Below are 19,815 nucleotides of genomic sequence, written 5' to 3' on the forward strand. Positions count from 1 at the left end.
CATATATATATACACACACAAACTTTATATCAGAAATATTAAAGAATTTATAGAATAATATGCAGAACTAACCTCAATACCATTCATCACCGGCATTTCCATATCTGTAATTATAAGATCGAAATGCCCTTTCCCAGCTTCATACATATTAACTACTTCTATGCCATCATTGAGTGTTGAAACTTCAAAACCAAAATAATTTAAAAGACCTCTGGTTATAATTCTAATTCTAGTTACTGGATCATCGTCAACAACAAGGGCCGATTGTCTTTTAGCAGAAGTCATGGAACTACCAAGTGGGCAGGCCATGCTTTAGATAATCTGTTCAACAAAATAAAAAAGAAGAGAGGTTGAATACATAATTCAAAACAATAACAACAATCAAATATATATCTATATATATACATATAAATATAAACATATATCAGGTGCATAGGAATGAAAATACTAAACATTCAGGTACTCCATATTCACTTGCCCTGTTGATTTGTTGAGCTAGAATACAGATAGCTGAGATGATGAAAAATATAACAACAAAGTTTCGATTTTATAGGCTTTTGGAGATTATCTTGGATTTTGTGAGATTATAATCAATTATTACACAAATAAATTACTTTTCAAATATTCGATTTTGTAGATTTTATTGATATTTATTTAATAAATCGAGAGATAATAAGATATGATAAGAGATTCTAAATCTTTGGATTTTATAAAAAGAGTGCTCCTCTTATAACTAACTAAAGAGTAATGTTACCCAAATTTTGTTCCAATTTTTTTCCCCCAAATAATCTGGAGATAACTTATTTTAATTGAGCAATTTATGAGTATAGAAGAAGAATTGTTAACAATTTTGGATACTTAGCATTTTCCTATAAGAATTGTTATCTCTTTTATGAATATATTTGAGTTTATTATATCTTTATTTTGTTGATTGATGTTATATCTTTGTTATAGGAGTAGTATTACTTTATCTTGATTTATGCAGGACCAATATGATATCAATTTTATTATTATATTTCTACCACAATGATGTCATATTTAACTAAAGTGTTTAAGAAAATGATATTTTATTTACCAGTCATAAGAGATTTTTAAATTTTGTGTGAAGATTAAATTCACATATCATGGATATCCAATATGTATGAGGCAATTATTTTAACAAGTAGATATTTTATTTACCGGTCATAAGATTTTCGAATTTTGCGTGAAGATTAGATTCTCATGTCTTGGATATCCAATATGTATCATGAACAAACATTTCTCACATAAGAGGTCTTGTTAATGTTATATATTTTTTAATTTATAATTTCAATTCATGTTTAAACTAATATTATAATATTAGTTTAAAAATTAGAGGAAAGTTCTATGGAGACCGCTGTTTCATCGGAGACCACGTATGTTCTGCAATCAAAACACTATAAAAGACATTATTTTGTAAAATATGTTCTAAAAATATCATGTATTCATTAAAATTGTTGAAAATCATCTATGTTTAATAAGTATATAATGTATGTTCTGCAAGTTGAACAAATGTTCTGCAAACTAAACATATTTTATATAACAAAACATTTTGTAATGTTACACATGTAAAACTTATATGATATTCAAGATTTTAAATGAAATAATGATTTCGTAGAACATGATTTGTAAAACTATAAGTTTTGCAATATTTTTATGAAATATTTTATTTGCAGAATATATGTGGTCTTCAGGTCTTCAGAAAAAATGCGGTCTCCATAGAACTTAACTCTTAAAAATTATAATGACATATGTTTAAGATAGATTTTTCAAGGAAATGAATAACATAAAATATAGTTTTCACTGTAATTGATCTGATGAAAGTTTTGAATAGTCTATCCAAACTTTAAAAAATAAAGTTAAAAATTACAATATTATTTATTTTACATAGACTTTTGTGACACTATTCATCCAAAAAGTAAAATTATATGTGTGTGTCAAAATTCACTAAAATTTCCTTCCATAAAAGTCTGTAGACGAATTATTAAATACATTTTCTACGCTCTCAAGCCTAGTATCAGTCTCCTTTGCACCAACTCTAACTAAAGTACTAAACTGTCTCATATCCAGCAAAAGGGAATTAGTATAGACCTCAGAATCAGAACCCGCCCTATAAATTTTGGTGCCTACACAATATTTGAAAATAATATCTCTATTTTTAAGATAGTAATGTAAAAAATTGGGGACATTCAAATTAATATACAACTACTTATTCAAATACATGTAAATATATAAACACATAAATTTATCATTATATATTACATATTATTTTTTGATGCACATGGAAATCTTATTCTTGGCCAGAATAATATTAAACAAGATAGTGTTTGAATGCCTTTTAATATTTTTTTTCCGAATGTGTTTAAATGTTTTTTTAGTATGGAGTAAAGATCAGTATGCTTTTTGTTAGAGTTTCTCGAAAAGAATGTTTACACAATATTGTAGTTCTTTAGCATGTGTTTAATTTTATGTATTTCCCTTCTCCAAAAGCAACAAAAGCTCAATCCTAAAACAGACATATCTACTGCCATCAAGTATTGAGAAATTAAACCAGCTCGTGCTGCACGTACAATAATCTTGGTATATATGCAATATTATTGTATACATGCACATCGAGTATTACCAAGCATGTGGAGTATCTATATGCGTAAATCGGGTGCATCAAAAACATGATTTGGTACAGTCTTAGGAGAATGAAATCTTGAGAGGATTCACATAATTAAAAAGGGAGGCATGTTTGCCTACATGCAGAGAGGATTACTTTATGTATATATTTTGACACTTTGACAAGGATCCACCTTCCACATTTTCTAGAGGGGGCTAAAGAAATATTATTAGACTAGGAGACCAATGGTTACGGGTCGAGAATGAGGATTTATTCTATTATTGGAATTGTTTGTGGCATTAGGGTTTTGAGACTTATTCATGGAGTTTGTGGTTGTCCATGAATTAGGATTCGAGGAGTTAGCCACATCTCTAGAATAATCAAGGTTTTGTTGAGAGTGAGAGTCTAGATTGTTTTATTTTGGAAAAAGGTTTACATATTTTGGATCCTTTAATATTATATATACATTTGTTTCTATTAAATAAAGATCTATCTACAAGGATTTGTACTAATATTCATTTTCAACTTACAGTTTTGCCTAGTTAAAAATTTTGATTCATAAGATGTTATAAAGTACCGTACCCTTTAAGTTTCCATCACGGTAATTTTAACTTTATATTATTATTTAAAGAGATCCATTAACTTTTTAATAATATAGTGTTAGGATCTAAGTTTGAGACATTTTTAATGCATTTAATTTAATTAAAAATATAGATGTATTCAGATATTTTTTTAAAAAAAATATTGTGAATTTTGAAGATAAAAGAAAGGTGATTGACTTGTACTGGTATAACTTCTTTGGTTTTTAAGGCATAAGCCGAAATTGTACCTCTCTTTCACGAGCAAATTACTAACAAGTTGAGCTCTTGAGGCCACCGAGAGAAGTGGAAGAAGCTCTTTCTTGGACAAAGAGAGATGGATATGTGAGTTGTGTATTTATGACGGACTCTAAGCTTTATGTGGACGCACGGAAGATAATATTATTTTTATTTTTTCAGTTAGAGAATAGAGACTGTGTTGAACTGAATAAGCATTTTGATGAAGTAATACTGCAGATTCGCATTAATGTGCGAATGCATTAGCTCATTTGTTAGCAGATTCTATAGTCTTGATCCTTAGATAGTTACTGTAGTTAGGACTCTTTTGTATACTCTTGGCCAGACTAGATCCGATGTAGTAGGGATTACATGTTTTGTTGTATTTTTGCTCCATCATGACCTGTACTCCTTAAAACTTCGGATATTATGACCACTTTCATGATATTTTGTCTTGTTCAGTTACTTTCATTCTGTTTATTTGCACTCTCTACTTATCATTTATCTTTTACCTACTTCATGGTTGTCAAATGTATTACATGTCGATGATCAACTGGAAAGTTTTTCTAAAAATAATAATAAAAAAAAGAGTTTTCAAATTATTTGATTTTTGAAAAGAGTTTTAAAAAGGTTTTCAGAAATATTAAACTTTATCGTTTTCCTATTAAATTTTCAAAACATACAGTTTTGGCTTAAGTTTTTCAATAAAAGTCTACAACCTTGTTTCTATTCCTATATTGAGATTTGACAATTGTACCTTATTTTACTTTCAACCATGCATTTATATTCTGAAGAAATCTATTAACCTGTGTTCGTTTCTTCTTATAATTAGAAACAAGATGAATCCAAACCAAAATGATGAACCAGTTGATGAGCAAATTCCTGATGTTCCACCTGGATTTCAACCTCAAACAAATCATGTTCAAATGCTTGTTAATCTTCTTCAACAAGGTTTTCAAGCCAACCCTGGGTCAAGTTCTTCAAGTCAAAATTCCAAACCTTCTATTGCATTCAAATCTTTCAAAGCCCCCCAGAATTCAAAGGAACAGTAAATCCAGTCGAAGCCAAGATATGGCTGACGGAGATTGAGAAAACTTTTGAGATAGTTGGAGTAGAGGAAAATAAGAAAACTATATTTGCTGCTTTCATGCTTAAAGGTGAAACCAATTATTGGTGGGAAGCTAAGAAGAAGTTAGAAGGATCTAACGTGATACCATGGGCTAGGTTTACAGAGCTATTCCTAGAAAAATACTTCCCTAAGCACTTAGAAAATCAAATGGAGATTAAGTTTCTCGAGCTTAAGCAAGGTAATATGTCTGTTGCTGTATACGAAGCCAAATTCACTGAACTTTCAAGGTTTGCGCCGTATCAAGTCGATACAGATGAGAAGAAAGCAAGACGTTTCCAGCAAGGTTTGAAGCCTTGGATTCAAAGCAGAGTTGTTGTTTTCGAAATTACAAGTTATGCAACCTTAGTACACAAAGCGTGTATTGTTGAAACAAGTGGAAAATTGGCTGCCAAGGAAAGAAATGAAAAGAAGAGAAAAACCCCACACACTTACCCAAAGTTTGAGAAGAAACCTTGGAACTTCAATAACAAGAAACCTTTTGTGAAAAAGGAGATATCACCAGTAGAGAATAGTCAGAAGCCCAGGTCTTCACAAACTGCAAATGTGCTACAAGGAAGAACCCCATTCCCCGAGTGTAAAACTTGTGGAAAGAAACACCCACCCCCATGCCATCAAGAATCTAAAACCTGCTATAGTTGTGGAAAGAAAGGTCACTACGCATCAAGCTGCAAGGAGAAGGCGGTCATATGTTTCAGTTGTGGAAAGGAAGGGCATATGGCAAGGGATTGTCCACAATCCCAGAAGGATGGTTCTACACCAAAGATTAATACACCACTTGAGGGCAAGACCACTAAGCCTACTGCTCGGACTTTCAATATGACTCTGAATGAAGCCATGGTTGATAACAACGTCATATCGGGTACACTTTCTGTAAACTCTTTGAATGCCTGTGTGTTAATTGATTCTGGAGCAAGTAGATCTTTTATATCTATTCAGTTCATGCATAAGTTGGGATTGGAGCCAATACCTTTAGAAGAAACGATGAGCATAGAAATAGCTAATCAAGAAGTAATCACCGTAGATAAAATCTGCCCAAATTGTGAGATAGCTATACAGAAACAAAATTTTGCAATAGATCTTATTCCTATAAAACTTGGAGAGTTTGAAGTAATTCTTGGGATGGATTGGTTGACTAAGTATGATGCTCAGATAAACTGTAGAAAGAAAAGAGTAAGTTTGAAGGGAAATGATGGAAAAAGGATAATAATGAGAGGGCAAAAGCAAGTTAAGAAGTTTTTGACAGTAATGCAAGCGAAAAGATTACTACGACAAGGATGTCAGGCATATCTAGCTCATGTAGTAAATGTAGAAAAGCCAAGTCCTAAAATTGAAGAAATTCCCGTCGTTAAGGAATATAAAGAGGTCTTCCCTGAGGAATTACCTGGATTACCACCTGATAGGCAAATAGAATTCACAATTGATCTTGTACCTGGTACAACACCTATATCTAAAGCACCTTATAGAATGGCACCTGCAGAAATGAAAGAATTAGCCACGTAGATACATGATTTACTATATAAAGGAGTAATTCGACCAAGTGTGTCTCCATGGGGAGCTCTGGTATTATTTGTTAAAAAGAAATATGGAACTATGAGATTATGCATAGATTATCGAGAGATAAACAAGATGACTATTAAGAATAAATATCCTTTACCTAGAATTGATGATCTGTTTGATCAATTGAAGGGAGCATCCTACTTTTCAAAGATAGACTTGAGATCTGGATATCACCAATTAAAAGTTAAACCTGAAGATGTACCTAAGACAGCTTTTAGGACCCGATACGGACATTATGAGTTTTTAGTGATGCCATTTGGATTAACCAATGCACCTGCAGCCTTTATGGATCTTATGAATAGAGTGTTCAAGAAATATCTGGATAAGTTTGTTATCGTTTTCATCGAAGATATTTTAATATATTCTAAGACTAAAGAAGAGCATGAGGAACATCTTGGGATAACTTTAGAGACCCTAAGGAAAGAAAAGTTGTATGCAAAATTTTCAAAATGTGAGTTTTGAATGGAACAAGTACAGTTTTTAGGTCATATAGTTTCTAGAGAAGGAATCTCAGTAGACCCAGCAAAAGTGGAGGTAGTATCAAATTGGGAAAGGCCTAGAACCCCTACAGAAGTGAGAAGTTTTCTCGGATTAGCTGGATATTATAGGAGATTGGTAAAGGATTTCTCTAAGATTGCAACCCCTTTGACTAAGCTAACCAGAAAAGAAGAAAAGTTTGAATGGACTCCTAAGTGCGAAGAAAGTTTTCAGGAATTGAAGAAAAGACTCACGATGGCTCCAGTACTAACTTTACCAGATGAAACTGGAAATTTTGTGATTTTCAGCGATGCGTCTCATAAAGGTTTAGGATGCGTTTTGATGCAGCATGGAAAGGTAATAGCGTACGCGTTTAGGCAACTTAAGGAATACGAATTGAGATATCCTACCCATGATATAGAAATAGCCGCTATAGTTTTTGCCTTAAAGATCTGGCGACATTATCTTTATGGTGAGAAGTGTGAGATATACACTGATCATAAGAGTTTGAAATATTTGTTTACTCAGAAGGAACATAATATGAAACAAAGAAGATGGTTAGAATTGATCAAAGATTATGATTGTACAATTAACTATCATTCAGGAAAAGCCAATGTAGTTGCTGATGCTTTAAGTAGAAAGGAAAGAATCAATGCGATGTCTTTACCAAAAGACTTGATTAGAGAGCTGGAAAAGTTAAATTTAGAGGTTAAGGGTTCAGACCCTAGAGATGGGAAGATATTTGAGATGATAATACAACCAGATCTGTTAGAAAGAATCAAAAAGAGTCAAGAATATATGATTGAGGAAAAGCGTCTTGAGTTGTCAGGAGATGAGTATTTAAGCGTAAAGGATGATAAAGGAATTAGGAGATTTGCAAATAGGATTTGGATTCCTAACATGACAGATCTTAAAAGAGATATTCTAAGCGAAGCACACGAATCAAGGTATTTTATACACCCAGGAAGCACCAAGATGTATCAGGATTTAAAGAAGAATTATTGGTGGCCTAACATGAAAAGAGAAATCGCTGATTGGGTAAGTAAATGTCTGACTTGTCAAAAAGTGAAAGCAGAGCACCAGAGACCAAGTGGATTATTGCAGCCATTAGAAATTCCAGAAGGCAAATGGGAACACATCACCATGGATTTTATAGTCGGATTACCAAAGACTCGATCTAATCATGATGCTATCTGGGTAATTGTAGATAGGCTGACAAAATCTGCACATTTCCTTCCTATTAGTGAAAAGTACACAATGGAAAGATTAGTAAAGCTATATATGAATGAGGTCGTGACTAGACATGGAGTGCCAATGTCAATTGTTTCAGACAGAGATGCAAGATTTACTTCAAGATTTTGGCAAGCTTTTCAAGAGTGTTTTGGGACTAAGCTTAATTTGAGTACTGCATATCACCCACAAACGGATGGGCAAAGTGAAAGAACAATACAAACCATAGAAGATATGTTAAGAGCTTGTTCTTTGGATTTTAAAGGGAGTTGGGATGATCACATACCTTTAGTGGAGTTTGCTTACAACAATAGCTATCATTCTAGGATAGGAATGGCCCCTTATGAAGCTTTATATGGTAGAAAATGCAGATCACCTCTTGTTTGGGATGAAGTGGGAGAGAAAAAGCTATTAGGACCAGAACTCATTCAGCAAACTACACAATCAATTGAAAAGATACACAAAAGATTAGTTGCAGCTCAAGACCGACAAAAGAAATATTCAGACTTAGGAAGAAAAGAAAAGACATTTTAAGTTGGAGAAAAAGTACTCTTGAAAGTATCACCCTGGAAAGGAATAGTCAAATTTGTAAAGAGAAGCAAATTGAATCCAAGATATATCGGACCATTCGAGATTTTAAGAAAAGTTGGAGTTGTGTCTTATCAGCTAGCTTTACCTCCAGATTTACAACAGATTCACGACGTATTTCATGTATCTCTTCTGAAAGCTTACAAGACCGATGATCGGCATGTTCTAAATTATGAGCCAATTAACCTTCAGCCTTATTTAACATATGAAGAGAAGCCTGTTGAAATTGTGGATTCTAAGTTTCATGAATTAAGAAATAAGAAAGTAAAATTGGTTAAAGTAATTTGGCGGAATCAAGCTGTAGAAGAAGCCACGTGGGAACAGGAAGAAACCATGAAAGAGAAATATCCAGAGTTGTTTCAACATCAAATCTGATTCCGAGGTCGGAATCCTTTAAAGGAGGGAAGAATGTAACAACCGAGAAATTTCAAGTACGTAAATAAATTAGTTATTTAATTTTATGCGGTTGAAGTTATTATTTAAGTAATTGTGAAATTATTATTTAATAAAATATGGGTACAAAAATATTTCTGGCTAGTACGAGGTTTGTTTATACCGACTAGCAAGCTAAATCCATTTTCGTACCATTAGGATTCTAATATTGGCTACGTAAATAAATTGATAGAAGTATAATTTTTGTTACAACCCGGGTATATTTTATAAATATTACAGGTAGCCAGAATAAATATTTTGTACCAACTATTTTGTGAGATTACGAAATATTTAGAAGATAATAGAATAGTTAGTCATTTAATTATTTTTCATCATATATATATTTATATATATATTCAATTTATTTTATTAAATTTCAGTATAATATTTTAATATTTTTAAATATGAAGCGGAGATCGAAATATTCAGGAATAAAAGGAGCTGAATAAATTAAAACCGAAATATTGATTTGCGTGCTAGTTAAATAATAATATAATAAAATAAATATATAACAAACCGACTAAAAGCAAAACCAGCAGCTGGTATTACTGCATACTGGATTTGAGCACATAGGTTGTACCACAATTAAGGAGTACTATAAATAGGGATTAGAAATGCAAGTTCTAGTTTTAGAAAGCCAGAAAATAGAAACCAGAAGAGAAATAAGGTAATTGCCTATGTCTTGTCTTGATAATTTTGTAAATCAAGCATTTCATTGATGGTGACATGTGATAAGTAAATTATTTAATTGTTTTAAATGGAAAAGTTTCCTCCTAAGTTGGATGCCGAGTTTCAGTTTATAAACCAAATAAACAAACACGTACATCAACATATACTATCACATCTACATTAGGTATATAGTTTGATTGATTTAGTTTTTCCCAAATCACCTCTAGGGTTTCTTATCAAAAGTTGGGGGAAATTTTGTGAATTGAATAATTGATTGTTGGTTGTGGTTGTTGATTATGTAAAAGAGATAAGCTGAGAGGGGGAAGGCTGGAGTTGGCCATGGCACCACCGCCAGTGGCGACTCCCGGCGAAAAAGCACAGTAGGCAGGGTGGGGAGGCGGCGTGCGTGAGGTCGCCGGAGGGAAGCTGGACCACGATGCCGCCGTTCCGAGAGAGAGAGAGAGAGAGAGAGAGAGAGAGAGGGGGGGGGGAGCTGTACGGCGGCGCCGCCTGACTTTGGGCCGGCAAAGGCCGTGGAGAAGAAAGAAGCGAAGGGGGGGAGGGGGGATTTTTGCAGGGGCAGGGTGGTAATTTCCGCAGTGGAAATTATTTAATAAAATAAAATGATAATGGTAATAATAAATTGGGTAGTTAAAATATTTGAGAAATACGAAAATGATGGGGTAGTATATAAAACGAGAATTAGTTAATAATAATCAATTTAGTTAAGAATAACAAAATTAGGCAAGATATTAAGTCAATGTGGGATAATAATAATATGTGAAAAGTGAAAGAGTTTGATCGTTAATTTGGTATTAAATACAAACCACCAGTAATATATAATAAACTTTTAAATTGAATTTGAGATATAATGTTACATTTAAATTATTAAAATAATATGTAGTGAGATTTGCGAATTAGTAAAATTATAATTGGGTTCTAGGAGTTTAGTTACCGATATTATATTGCAAAAAGGTAAGTACGCTAGTGTTGTGAGATTTTAAATGCAAAAGCAAAACTTCAACTAAAAATCAAAGTAAGTGTACAAATAAAAGGTACAAGTCGAAAGGTTAGGAATTTAATTAATAAAATGATTAAATACTCTAATTTGATTGAAAGGATATAATCAATTCACCAGACTTAGAGCATCTCCAACGGCGTTGGCTATAATCGTTGGCTAAATTGGACCTGTAAGACTTTATGTAAAATTTGCTGAACCTGTAACACATTTTGCTTCAATGGTATTGGCTATCTTGGTTGGCTATAATTTAAAAGTAGTATGTTATTAATATTTCAAATTGTTAAAATAGAATATATCAGTTCAATATGGTAATAAATGATGTGCAATCTTGCTACAGATTTTCTTACAGACCTGTAGAGGTTCGACAAATTTAGCCATCCATAGGAGGTTGGCTAAAATTATAGACAACAGGTGGGCGTGGTTGGAGTGTACTTTTTTGACGATGTTGGCTATAATTTTTAATTATGGTATGCCAACTCACATTTTAGCTAAGGGTACTCTATGGTTGGAGATGCTCTTAGGATATTAGTTATCAAATCATTAGCTATATTTTTGGGATAATTTACTTCTAACAAATATTCTAATCACTATCACTGCGTGATTTAGAATATTTAATATCGAAAGAGCGGAGCCAAGTTATAAATCGGAGAATATCTTGTCAAGCTAGGGACCGAGGCAAGTTCACTGTCTCTATTTTTATTTAAGTTGTTTTAATTATTTTAATTGTTTGATTAAATAATGTTTTAAATACCTTGACTACGTCCTTCGTTCCATCATAAGTTTATTAAATCATTTGAGATGAACACCTGAGATTTGATTAAATATTTACCCTTCCTTTCGTTCGGGAATGGTTAAAGATTTATTTCATATAGAAGATGTATTGTTCACATCTTCTAGTAAATAGTGATTGATGGATTAGTTAAAGATTCGTTTCTAATAGAAGATGTATTGTTGTTCACATCTTCTGATTTACAATGATTGCTTAATAAACCAGAAGAGTTTGTTCGGAGAATGTTCTTTCTACTCGGAGAATTCTTGTTCGGCTGGTCAACACGAATTTATTAAATTCGTGGTAGAGATGAAAGTTGCTATCTGGTAAAGGCAGATAGTAGGGTTCCAGTGTCAACTCGAGCTGTAGTTGTTCTCTTTTGGTTTCAACCGTGTTAGGGACGTATCTAGGATTTGCAATCTATAGGGGCAATGTAGATACTCTCATGTCCCTCTCATTTCTTTACATTTTTGACACGCATTTTAAGATGCATTCCATAATTTTTTTCTCGAAATTTTTACTTTTTATATAAAAATTAGATAACAAATGTATATTCAGAGGAAAAAAATTCAAAATATTTTATCAAATTATATCTTATGAGAGCATTAGAATTTGTGGCGAGACAAAAGAGAAGAGCGAGAGCAGAGTTCGTTTTGGATTGTGTTTCTGCTGAATGCGTTGCAAAAAGTAAGGTGGAGTTGAGAAGAGTTGAACCCAGACAAATACATTAACACACCAACACCAAAACCATGGGGGCAACCCCAAGCACTGGGGGCAAGTACCCCCACTGCCCCAGTGTAGATACGTCCCTGACCGTGTTTATATGTAATCATATTAGTAGTTTGGATGTAACTTAGATGATCGACCCTGGACTTGTGGGGCGAGAGTCGGATATTGTATAATATTAATATCTATGCCAGTGTTGTTTTGATGTCAAATGCTAGTGATGAGCCAGATCCGCAGGAAGCGGATTAGGGGTCGTCACAGATATATATATTATGCTAAATAATTAATACTATATACAGAGTGAATTTTACCCGATATTTAAAAATAAATTATAATTTTTATCATCCATATACTTATATCACGTGAATTTTATTTAATCTATATTTCTTAATAATACAATACATGTCTTAAATATTTAATTTTAAAATACAAATGTTAAATTTTGTTGATAATCGGGCTCATACATGTTAAAGTGGCCTGCAATCTTTTTAACTATTTAAAATTGTGATTACATTTTAAATATTTATACCTTTTTAGTTTTTAAGATATTGTTCAATTTATTATAATTTAAAACTCTGTATTTTATTTAGTAAAATTGTTTCCAAACTGTCGCTAAAATGTTTGCAATTTATCAGAAACGTTTACAACCTTGTATTATTTGTCCAAATATAACTGATTTAGTTATACACATATATTTTATTTCATTTGGTAATTGAAAACATCAAGTAAAAATTGAGTCAATCCAAAATGCAATTAAAAATATTAAGTTCATGATAATATTATTATAAATAGCATTTCTTGTACTACAGGAAAAGCATACTTAAAATACATAAAAATAAAATTATTTGTATTGTGCTCATGACATGTGCTTAGCACAATTGTTTATTATTAGCAAAGAACACTGCTTTTTCAATCTATTCCTCAGTTGTTTTCCAAACAGCTTTGGAGTTTTGTAACATTCAAAGGCTTATAAAAGAGGTGATCTAAACCGGCCTCCATGAAATGATGTCTTGAGGTTTCATCATCACAAGATGAAACTCCAATTATCTTACATCCCACTCCTAGGCTTCGTAACTTTTTAGTGGCCTGAAATCAAATAATAGACAGCCAATTAGATGTTTAGAAAGAATGTGCAGAAATCCATACACACACACATATATACACACACAAACTTTATATCAGAAATATTAAAGAATTTATAGAATAATATGCAGAACTAACCTCAATACCATTCATCACCGGCATTTCCATATCTGTAATTATAAGATCGAAATGCCCTTTCCCAGCTTCATACATATTAACTACTTCTATGCCATCATTGAGTGTTGAAACTTCAAAACCAAAATAATTTAAAAGACCTCTGGTTATAATTCTAGTTACTGGATCATCATCAACAACAAGGGCCGATTGTCTTTTAGCAGAAGTCATGGAACTACCAAGTGGGGAGGCCATGCTTTAGATAATCTGTTCAACAAAATTAAAAAGAAGAGAGGTTGAATACATAATTAAAAACAATAACAACAATTAAATATATATCTATATATATACATATAAATATAAACATATATCAGCTGCATAGGAATGAAAATACTAAACATTCAGGTACTCCATATTCACTTGCCCTGTTGATTTGTTGATCTAGAATACAAATAGCTGAGATGATGAAAAATATAACAACAAAGTTTCGATTTTATAGGCTTTTGGAGATTATCTTGGATTTTGTGAGATTATAATCAATTATTACACAAATAAATTACTTTTCAAATATTCGATTTTGTAGATTTTATTGATATTTATTTAATAAATCCAGAGATAATAAGATATGATAAAAGATTCTAAATCTTTGGATTTTATAAATAGAGTGCTCCTCTTATAACTAAGTAAAGAGTAATGTTACCCAAATTTTGTTCCAATTTTTTTCCCCCAAATAATCTGGAGATAACTTATTTTAATTGAGCAATTTATGAGTATAGAAGAAGAATTGTTAACAATTTTGGATACTTAGCATTTTCCTATAAGTAAATATTGCACGTAGGTTGATTTACTTTTATATGAGGGCGTAAATTTTTATGACAGGTATGTAATCGGTTTGTTGAATCTTTATTTTGTTATCTCTTTTATGAATATATTTGAGTTTATTATATCTTTATTTTGTTGATTGATGTTATATCTTTGTTATAGGAGTAGTATTACTTTATCTTGATTTATGCAGGACCAATATCATATCAATTTTATTATTATATTTCCACCACAATGATGTCATATTTAACTAAACAGTTTAAGAAAATGATATTTTATTTACCAGTCATAAGAGATTTTTAAATTTTGTGTGAATATTAAATTCACATATCATGGATATCCAATATGTATGAGGCAATTATTTTAACAAGTAGATATTTTATTTACCGGTCATAAGATTTTCGAATTTTGCGTGAAGATTAGATTCTCATGTCATGGATATCCAACATGTATCATGAACAAACATTTCTCACATAAGAGGTCTTGTTAATGTTATATATTTTTTAATTTATAATTTCAATTCATGTTTAAACTAATATTATAATATTAGTTTAAAAATTATAATGACATATGTTTAAGATAGATTTTTCAAGGAAATGAATAACATAAAATATATCCAAACTTTAAAAAATAAAGTTAAAAATTACAATATTATTTATTTTACATAGACTTTTGTGACACTATTCATCCAAAAAGTAAAATTATATGTGTGTGTCAAAATTCACTAAAATTTCCTTCCATGAAAGTCTGTAGACGAATTATTAAATACATTTTCTACGCTCTCAAGCCTAGTATCAGTCTCCTTTGCACCAACTCTAACTAAAGTACAAAACTGTCTCATATCCAGCAAAAAGGGAATTAGTATAGACCCCAGAACGTACCGACCCTATAAATTTTGGTGCCTACACAATATTTGAAAATAATATCTCTATTTTTAAGATAGTAATGTAAAAAATTGGGGACATTCAAATTAATATACAACTACTTATTCAAATACATGTAAATATATTAACACATAAATTTATCATTATATATTACATATAATTTTTTGATGCACGTGGAAATCTTATTCTTGGCCAGAATAATATTAAACAAGATAGTGTTTGAATGCCTTTTAATATTTTTTTTTCGAATGTGTTTAAATGTTTTTTTAGTATGGAGTAAAGATCAGTATGCTTTTTGTTAGAGTTTCTCGAAAAGAATGTTTACATAATATTGTAGTTCTTTAGCATGTGTTTAATTTTATGTATTTCCCTTCTCCAAAAGCAACAAAAGCTCAATCCTAAAACAGACATATCTACTGCCATCAAGTATTGAGAAATTAAACCAGCTCGTGCTGCACGTACAATAATCTTGGTATATATGCAATATTATTGTCTACATGCACATCGAGTATTACCAAGCATGTGGAGTATCTATATGCGTAAATCGGGTGCATCAAAAACATGATTTGGTAGAGTCTTAGGAGAATGAAATCTTGAGAGGATTCACATAATTAAAAAGGGAGGCATGTTTGCCTACATGCAGAGAGGATTACTTTATGTATATATTTTGACACTTTGACAAGGATCCACCTTCCACATTTTCTAGAGGGGGCTAAAGAAATATTATTAGACTAGGAGACCAATGGTTACCGGTCGAGAATGAGGATTTATTTTATTATTGGATTTGTTTGTAGCATTAGGGTTTTGAGACTTATTCATGGAGTTTGTGGTTGTCTATGAATTAGGATTCGAGGAGTTAGCCACATCTCTAGAATAATCAAGGTTTTGTTGAGAGTGAGAGTCTAGATGTTTTATTTTGGAAAAAGGTTTACATATTTTGGATCCTTTAATATTATATATACATTTGTTTCTATTAAATAAAAATCTATCTACAAGGATTTGTACTAATATTCATTTTCAACTTACAGTTTTGCCTAGTTAAAAATTTTGATTCATAAGATGTTATAAAGTACCGTACCCTTTAAGTTTCCATCACGGTAATTTTAACTTTATATTATTATTTAAAGAGATCCATTAACTTTTTAATAATATAGTGTTAGGATCTAAGTTTGAGACATTTTTAATGCATTTAATTTAATTAAAAATATAGATGTATTCAGATATTTTTTTAAAAAAAATATTGTGAATTTTAAAGATAAAAGAAAGGTGATTGACTTGTACTGGTATAACTTCTTTGGTTTTTAAGGCATAAGCCGAAATTGTACCTCTCTTTCACGAGCAAATTATTAACAAGTTGCATTGTTGAGGCCACCGAGAGAAGCGGAAGAAGCTCTTTCTTGGACAAAGAGAGAGAGATGGATATGTGAGTTGTGTATTTATGACGGACTCTAAGCTTTATGTGGACGCACGGAAGATAATATTATTTTTATTTTTTCAGTTAGAGAATAGAGACTGTGTTGAACTGACTAAGCATTTTGATGAAGTAATACTGCAGATTCGCATCAATGTGCGAATGCATTAGCTCATTTGTTAGCTAGAGTTTCTCATTTTATATCATACACATTCGCTAGCTGAAAATCTCATTTTATATCGGACCTACGAGAATGGAGCGATATTGCTCCAAACTTTCTGGCTAGAAATTCTAATTATGTCATACCTACGAGAATGGAGCGATATTGCTCCTGACTTTCTCTCTGATGTATAGTACTTGCCTTTGATTTGATTTAACGCAAGTGTGATCTTTTGAAAAAAAATAAAAATTGTACCAAATAATTTAAGTAGGCTATCTAAACAGGAAACACGTCTAATAAGTTTTATAAAAATAATACTCCGTATTAAATAACTTTATTGATCAGTAACATTTAAAAGAAAAAAAGCACGCTTCCTGAGGAAAAAGAAAAGCATGCCTAAAATTGAGAACTCCATTAACTAATAGAAGTATTAAAGCACTGCCAATTCTTTCAAGAGGCAAATTAGGTTTTCATCATCGCAAGATGACACTCCAATCACTTGCAGTCTACTCTCATAGCCATAACTCCTCAGTGGCCTAAAAAGAAACCGCATGTGAGTTTAAATATAATTGTACAAGTCCAAATTTATAAGTAATATTTGCAAATTAGGTAAATGTAATGTTGTTCAATCATGCACATATATAGTATAGGATTGTGGATTTATAGAATAATTTTAAAAAACAACCTGGATACCATTAATTAGAGGCATTTCCATATCTGTAAAATAATACGATCGAAATACCCTTTTCCAGCTTCATACATATTATCATCAACAAAAAGTGCAGATTTTAAGCACTCATTGAAGTACTGCCGCCTTCAGAAGCCATACTTTCAGTGATCAGCAAAAGAAAGAACAAGAGAAGTGATTAAAATACATAAATGAATGGCATGCAATAGTAAGAAATAGTTTTAACTTCAAAGTGCATGCATGCATATGCACAAAATCTACAAGAGAGACAATAACTTTACACGGATGATCTTGTGAGCATGATAGACAGATAGCTGAGAGGATGAAAATAGCAACTGAGGAATTTCCATTTTATAGGCTTACATGCAGTCGATTACTTTTGAAATTTCTAGGATTATAAGTTATAGCATGCAATATTTCCTATCTGTATGCGCAATTTCTCATATAAAATATACGAATTAAGCTTGCAATCCCCAAGTCAAGATCATTGTAGTTTATATACGTACGTAGCCCTTGGGTTCTTTGAAACAAAAGGAGCTCGGTCAGTGTATAGGCTTTTGAGCCAATTCAACCACTTCAACTGCTCATCTCTGCTTGCGATTGCCTGCCAAGACACTCCATTATATACATATAGTACAAGTTTCTAGCTCTGTGGAAATTGAAGCTCAGACCCTGAAAATTCATCCACTTTTCCTTTTATAAGGTGTTATTATTAATATCTCAGCTGCATCTGCCTTAATCTCAGAATTTGAGTATGTTTTGGTTGAGTTGTGTTGGCTTGTTGCTGTTATAATACTATCATTTTCAAAAATCAACTGAAATTAATATATAAATCAGCTTTTTAAAAAAAAGTTAAATCAAAATTGTATTTTCATTTGTAGAAGTCGTCGACCTAATATTTAAAAATAAAATTGAAAAGATAGTAATTTTGAATATAAGTTTCGGTATTTTTGAAAATACTTTTAAAAATATAGATGATATTTTGAGCAATTTTCCCATATTTTAAGATCTTGAAATGCAAGTGAAAATAGCTTTTTATTTCTGATACCGGAAACAACAATAAGTAACTGGAGAATTGGATTAACACTCGCCACTCTAAGGAATCCACCCTAGAGATAAGAGTAAACTCGCCACCCAAGGGAATCCAACCAAGGGATAAGAGTATGAGATCAATATTCTTTCTACTCAAAGAAATATTGGATTTGTATTTTCAACTTCAGAATACTAGTTACATAATTGGAATAGTCCTTATATACTTGGCCAGAAACATCCCTTCTGCCATAGGTAGATGCATTGTACTTGAAATAAGTACCAATCTTTTGACATTCTAGACTTGGAATACTAAAAGATATAACTGATATCATTTTTTAGGGACTTGCCAATACATGAACTAGTCTTGGAAATAATTAAGAACACAAGAAACTAATTTGAATGCAAATAGCTCAACTCAGAATGTACCTTTGGGCAGTCTGACCACCTCTGACTAAAAATGGGATAACTTCTTGTAGGAAATGTATTTTTTAGATCCGTAAAATTTTCTGAAAACTAGACTTTTATACCTTTCCAACGGTATATCACAATGCATCCAGAACTTCCTAGATTAAATCAGTTTATTCATCAAATCAGACTCAAAATATTCTCAGAATTCTGATTTTTCTGCGTCATTCTCCCCGGGTTGAAAAGGACTCGTCCTCGAGTCTTTATTGTTCTCATCTATGTAACGTGAGAGATCAGACACATTAAACATAGCAGACACACCATAGTTACCAGGAAGTTCAATCTTGTAAGCATTTTCACCAATTCTTTGAAGTACTTTGAATGGTCCATCAGCTCTAGGACTTAACTTTCCGGGTCTTCCTCTAGGAAAACGTTCCTTACGCTGATGAATCCATACCAGATCACCCTCTTTGTAGACAGCTGGCTTTCTAAACTTGTTTGCTTGCTTCTTGTATTTCTCATTCTGCTTTACTATTTTTAATCTGACCTGCTCATGTAGTTTCTTGATATGATCAGCTCTATCAACTGCATCTCCGCTGAAATTATTAGTAGCTGGTAAGGGAGCCAAGTCTAATGGACTAGAAGGATTCTGACCATATACAACTTCAAAAGGACTTTTCCCCGTTGTCTGGCTTGTTGATCGATTGTATGCAAACTCAGCTTGAGCTAATGTCAGATCCCATTGGCGAGGATTGTTACCAACTAAACTTCTCAATAGATTTCCGAGACTTCTATTAACAACTTCAGTTTGTCCGTCAGTTTGTGGATGATGCGACGAACTAAATTGCAGATGAGTTCCCAACTTCTTCCATAATGTACGCCAAAAGTGACCTGTAAAGTTTGTGTCACGATCTGAAGTTATTGTCTTTGGAACACCATAGAGTTTCACAATCTCTCTGAAATATAAATCAGCCACATTAGAAGCATCTAGTGTTTTAGAACATGGCACAAAGTGAGCCATTTTTTAAAATCGATCAACTACTACCATTATAGCATCTTTGCTTCGTTGAGTTCTTGGCAATCCCACCGCAAAATCTAAACTCACGTCTTCCCAAGGTGCAAGAGGAACAGGAAGTGGGGTGTATAATCCAGTATTTTGAGAATGGCTTTTTGCAATATG

At 32.1% G+C, this 19,815-nt stretch overlaps 2 protein-coding genes across 2 annotated transcripts; one reads left to right on the top strand and one right to left on the bottom strand.

The window, feature by feature from the left end:
- Positions 1 to 4,277: 4,277 nt before the first annotated feature.
- On the top strand, positions 4,278 to 6,067 carry LOC108216926 (uncharacterized). Its single transcript, XM_017389790.2, has 2 exons — positions 4,278 to 4,389; positions 4,473 to 6,067. Exons 1-2 carry the CDS (start codon positions 4,278 to 4,280, stop codon positions 6,065 to 6,067), a joined length of 1,707 nt encoding a protein of 568 aa, XP_017245279.2.
- A 6,890-nt stretch (positions 6,068 to 12,957) lies between these two features.
- LOC135149880 (two-component response regulator 24-like) lies at positions 12,958 to 13,488 on the bottom strand. The gene is made up of 2 exons (XM_064085723.1): positions 13,258 to 13,488; positions 12,958 to 13,122 (listed from the first exon to the last, which is right to left on the bottom strand). The coding sequence occupies exons 1-2, from the start codon at positions 13,486 to 13,488 to the stop codon at positions 12,958 to 12,960; spliced, it is 396 nt and encodes a 131-aa protein (XP_063941793.1).
- Between the last annotated feature and the right edge of the window lie 6,327 nt (positions 13,489 to 19,815).

Source organism: Daucus carota, chromosome 1, assembly GCF_001625215.2.
Source record: "Daucus carota subsp. sativus chromosome 1, DH1 v3.0, whole genome shotgun sequence".
Taxonomy (NCBI): Eukaryota; Viridiplantae; Streptophyta; class Magnoliopsida; order Apiales; family Apiaceae; genus Daucus; species Daucus carota.

What these genes read in the sequence shown, in the direction of transcription:
- LOC108216926 (XM_017389790.2), top strand. Translation starts at nt 4,278, where the DNA reads ATGAATCCAAACCAAAATGATGAACCAGTTGATGAGCAAATTCCTGAT. An exon ending in TGTTAATCTTCTTCAACAAG is followed by an intron (nt 4,390 to 4,472) that starts GTTTTCAAGCCA and finishes AAAGCCCCCCAG; the next exon opens with AATTCAAAGGAACAGTAAAT.
- LOC135149880 (XM_064085723.1), bottom strand. Translation starts at nt 13,488, where the DNA reads ATGGCCTCCCCACTTGGTAGTTCCATGACTTCTGCTAAAAGACAATCG. An exon ending in CGGTGATGAATGGTATTGAG is followed by an intron (nt 13,123 to 13,257) that starts GTTAGTTCTGCA and finishes ATTTGATTTCAG; the next exon opens with GCCACTAAAAAGTTACGAAG.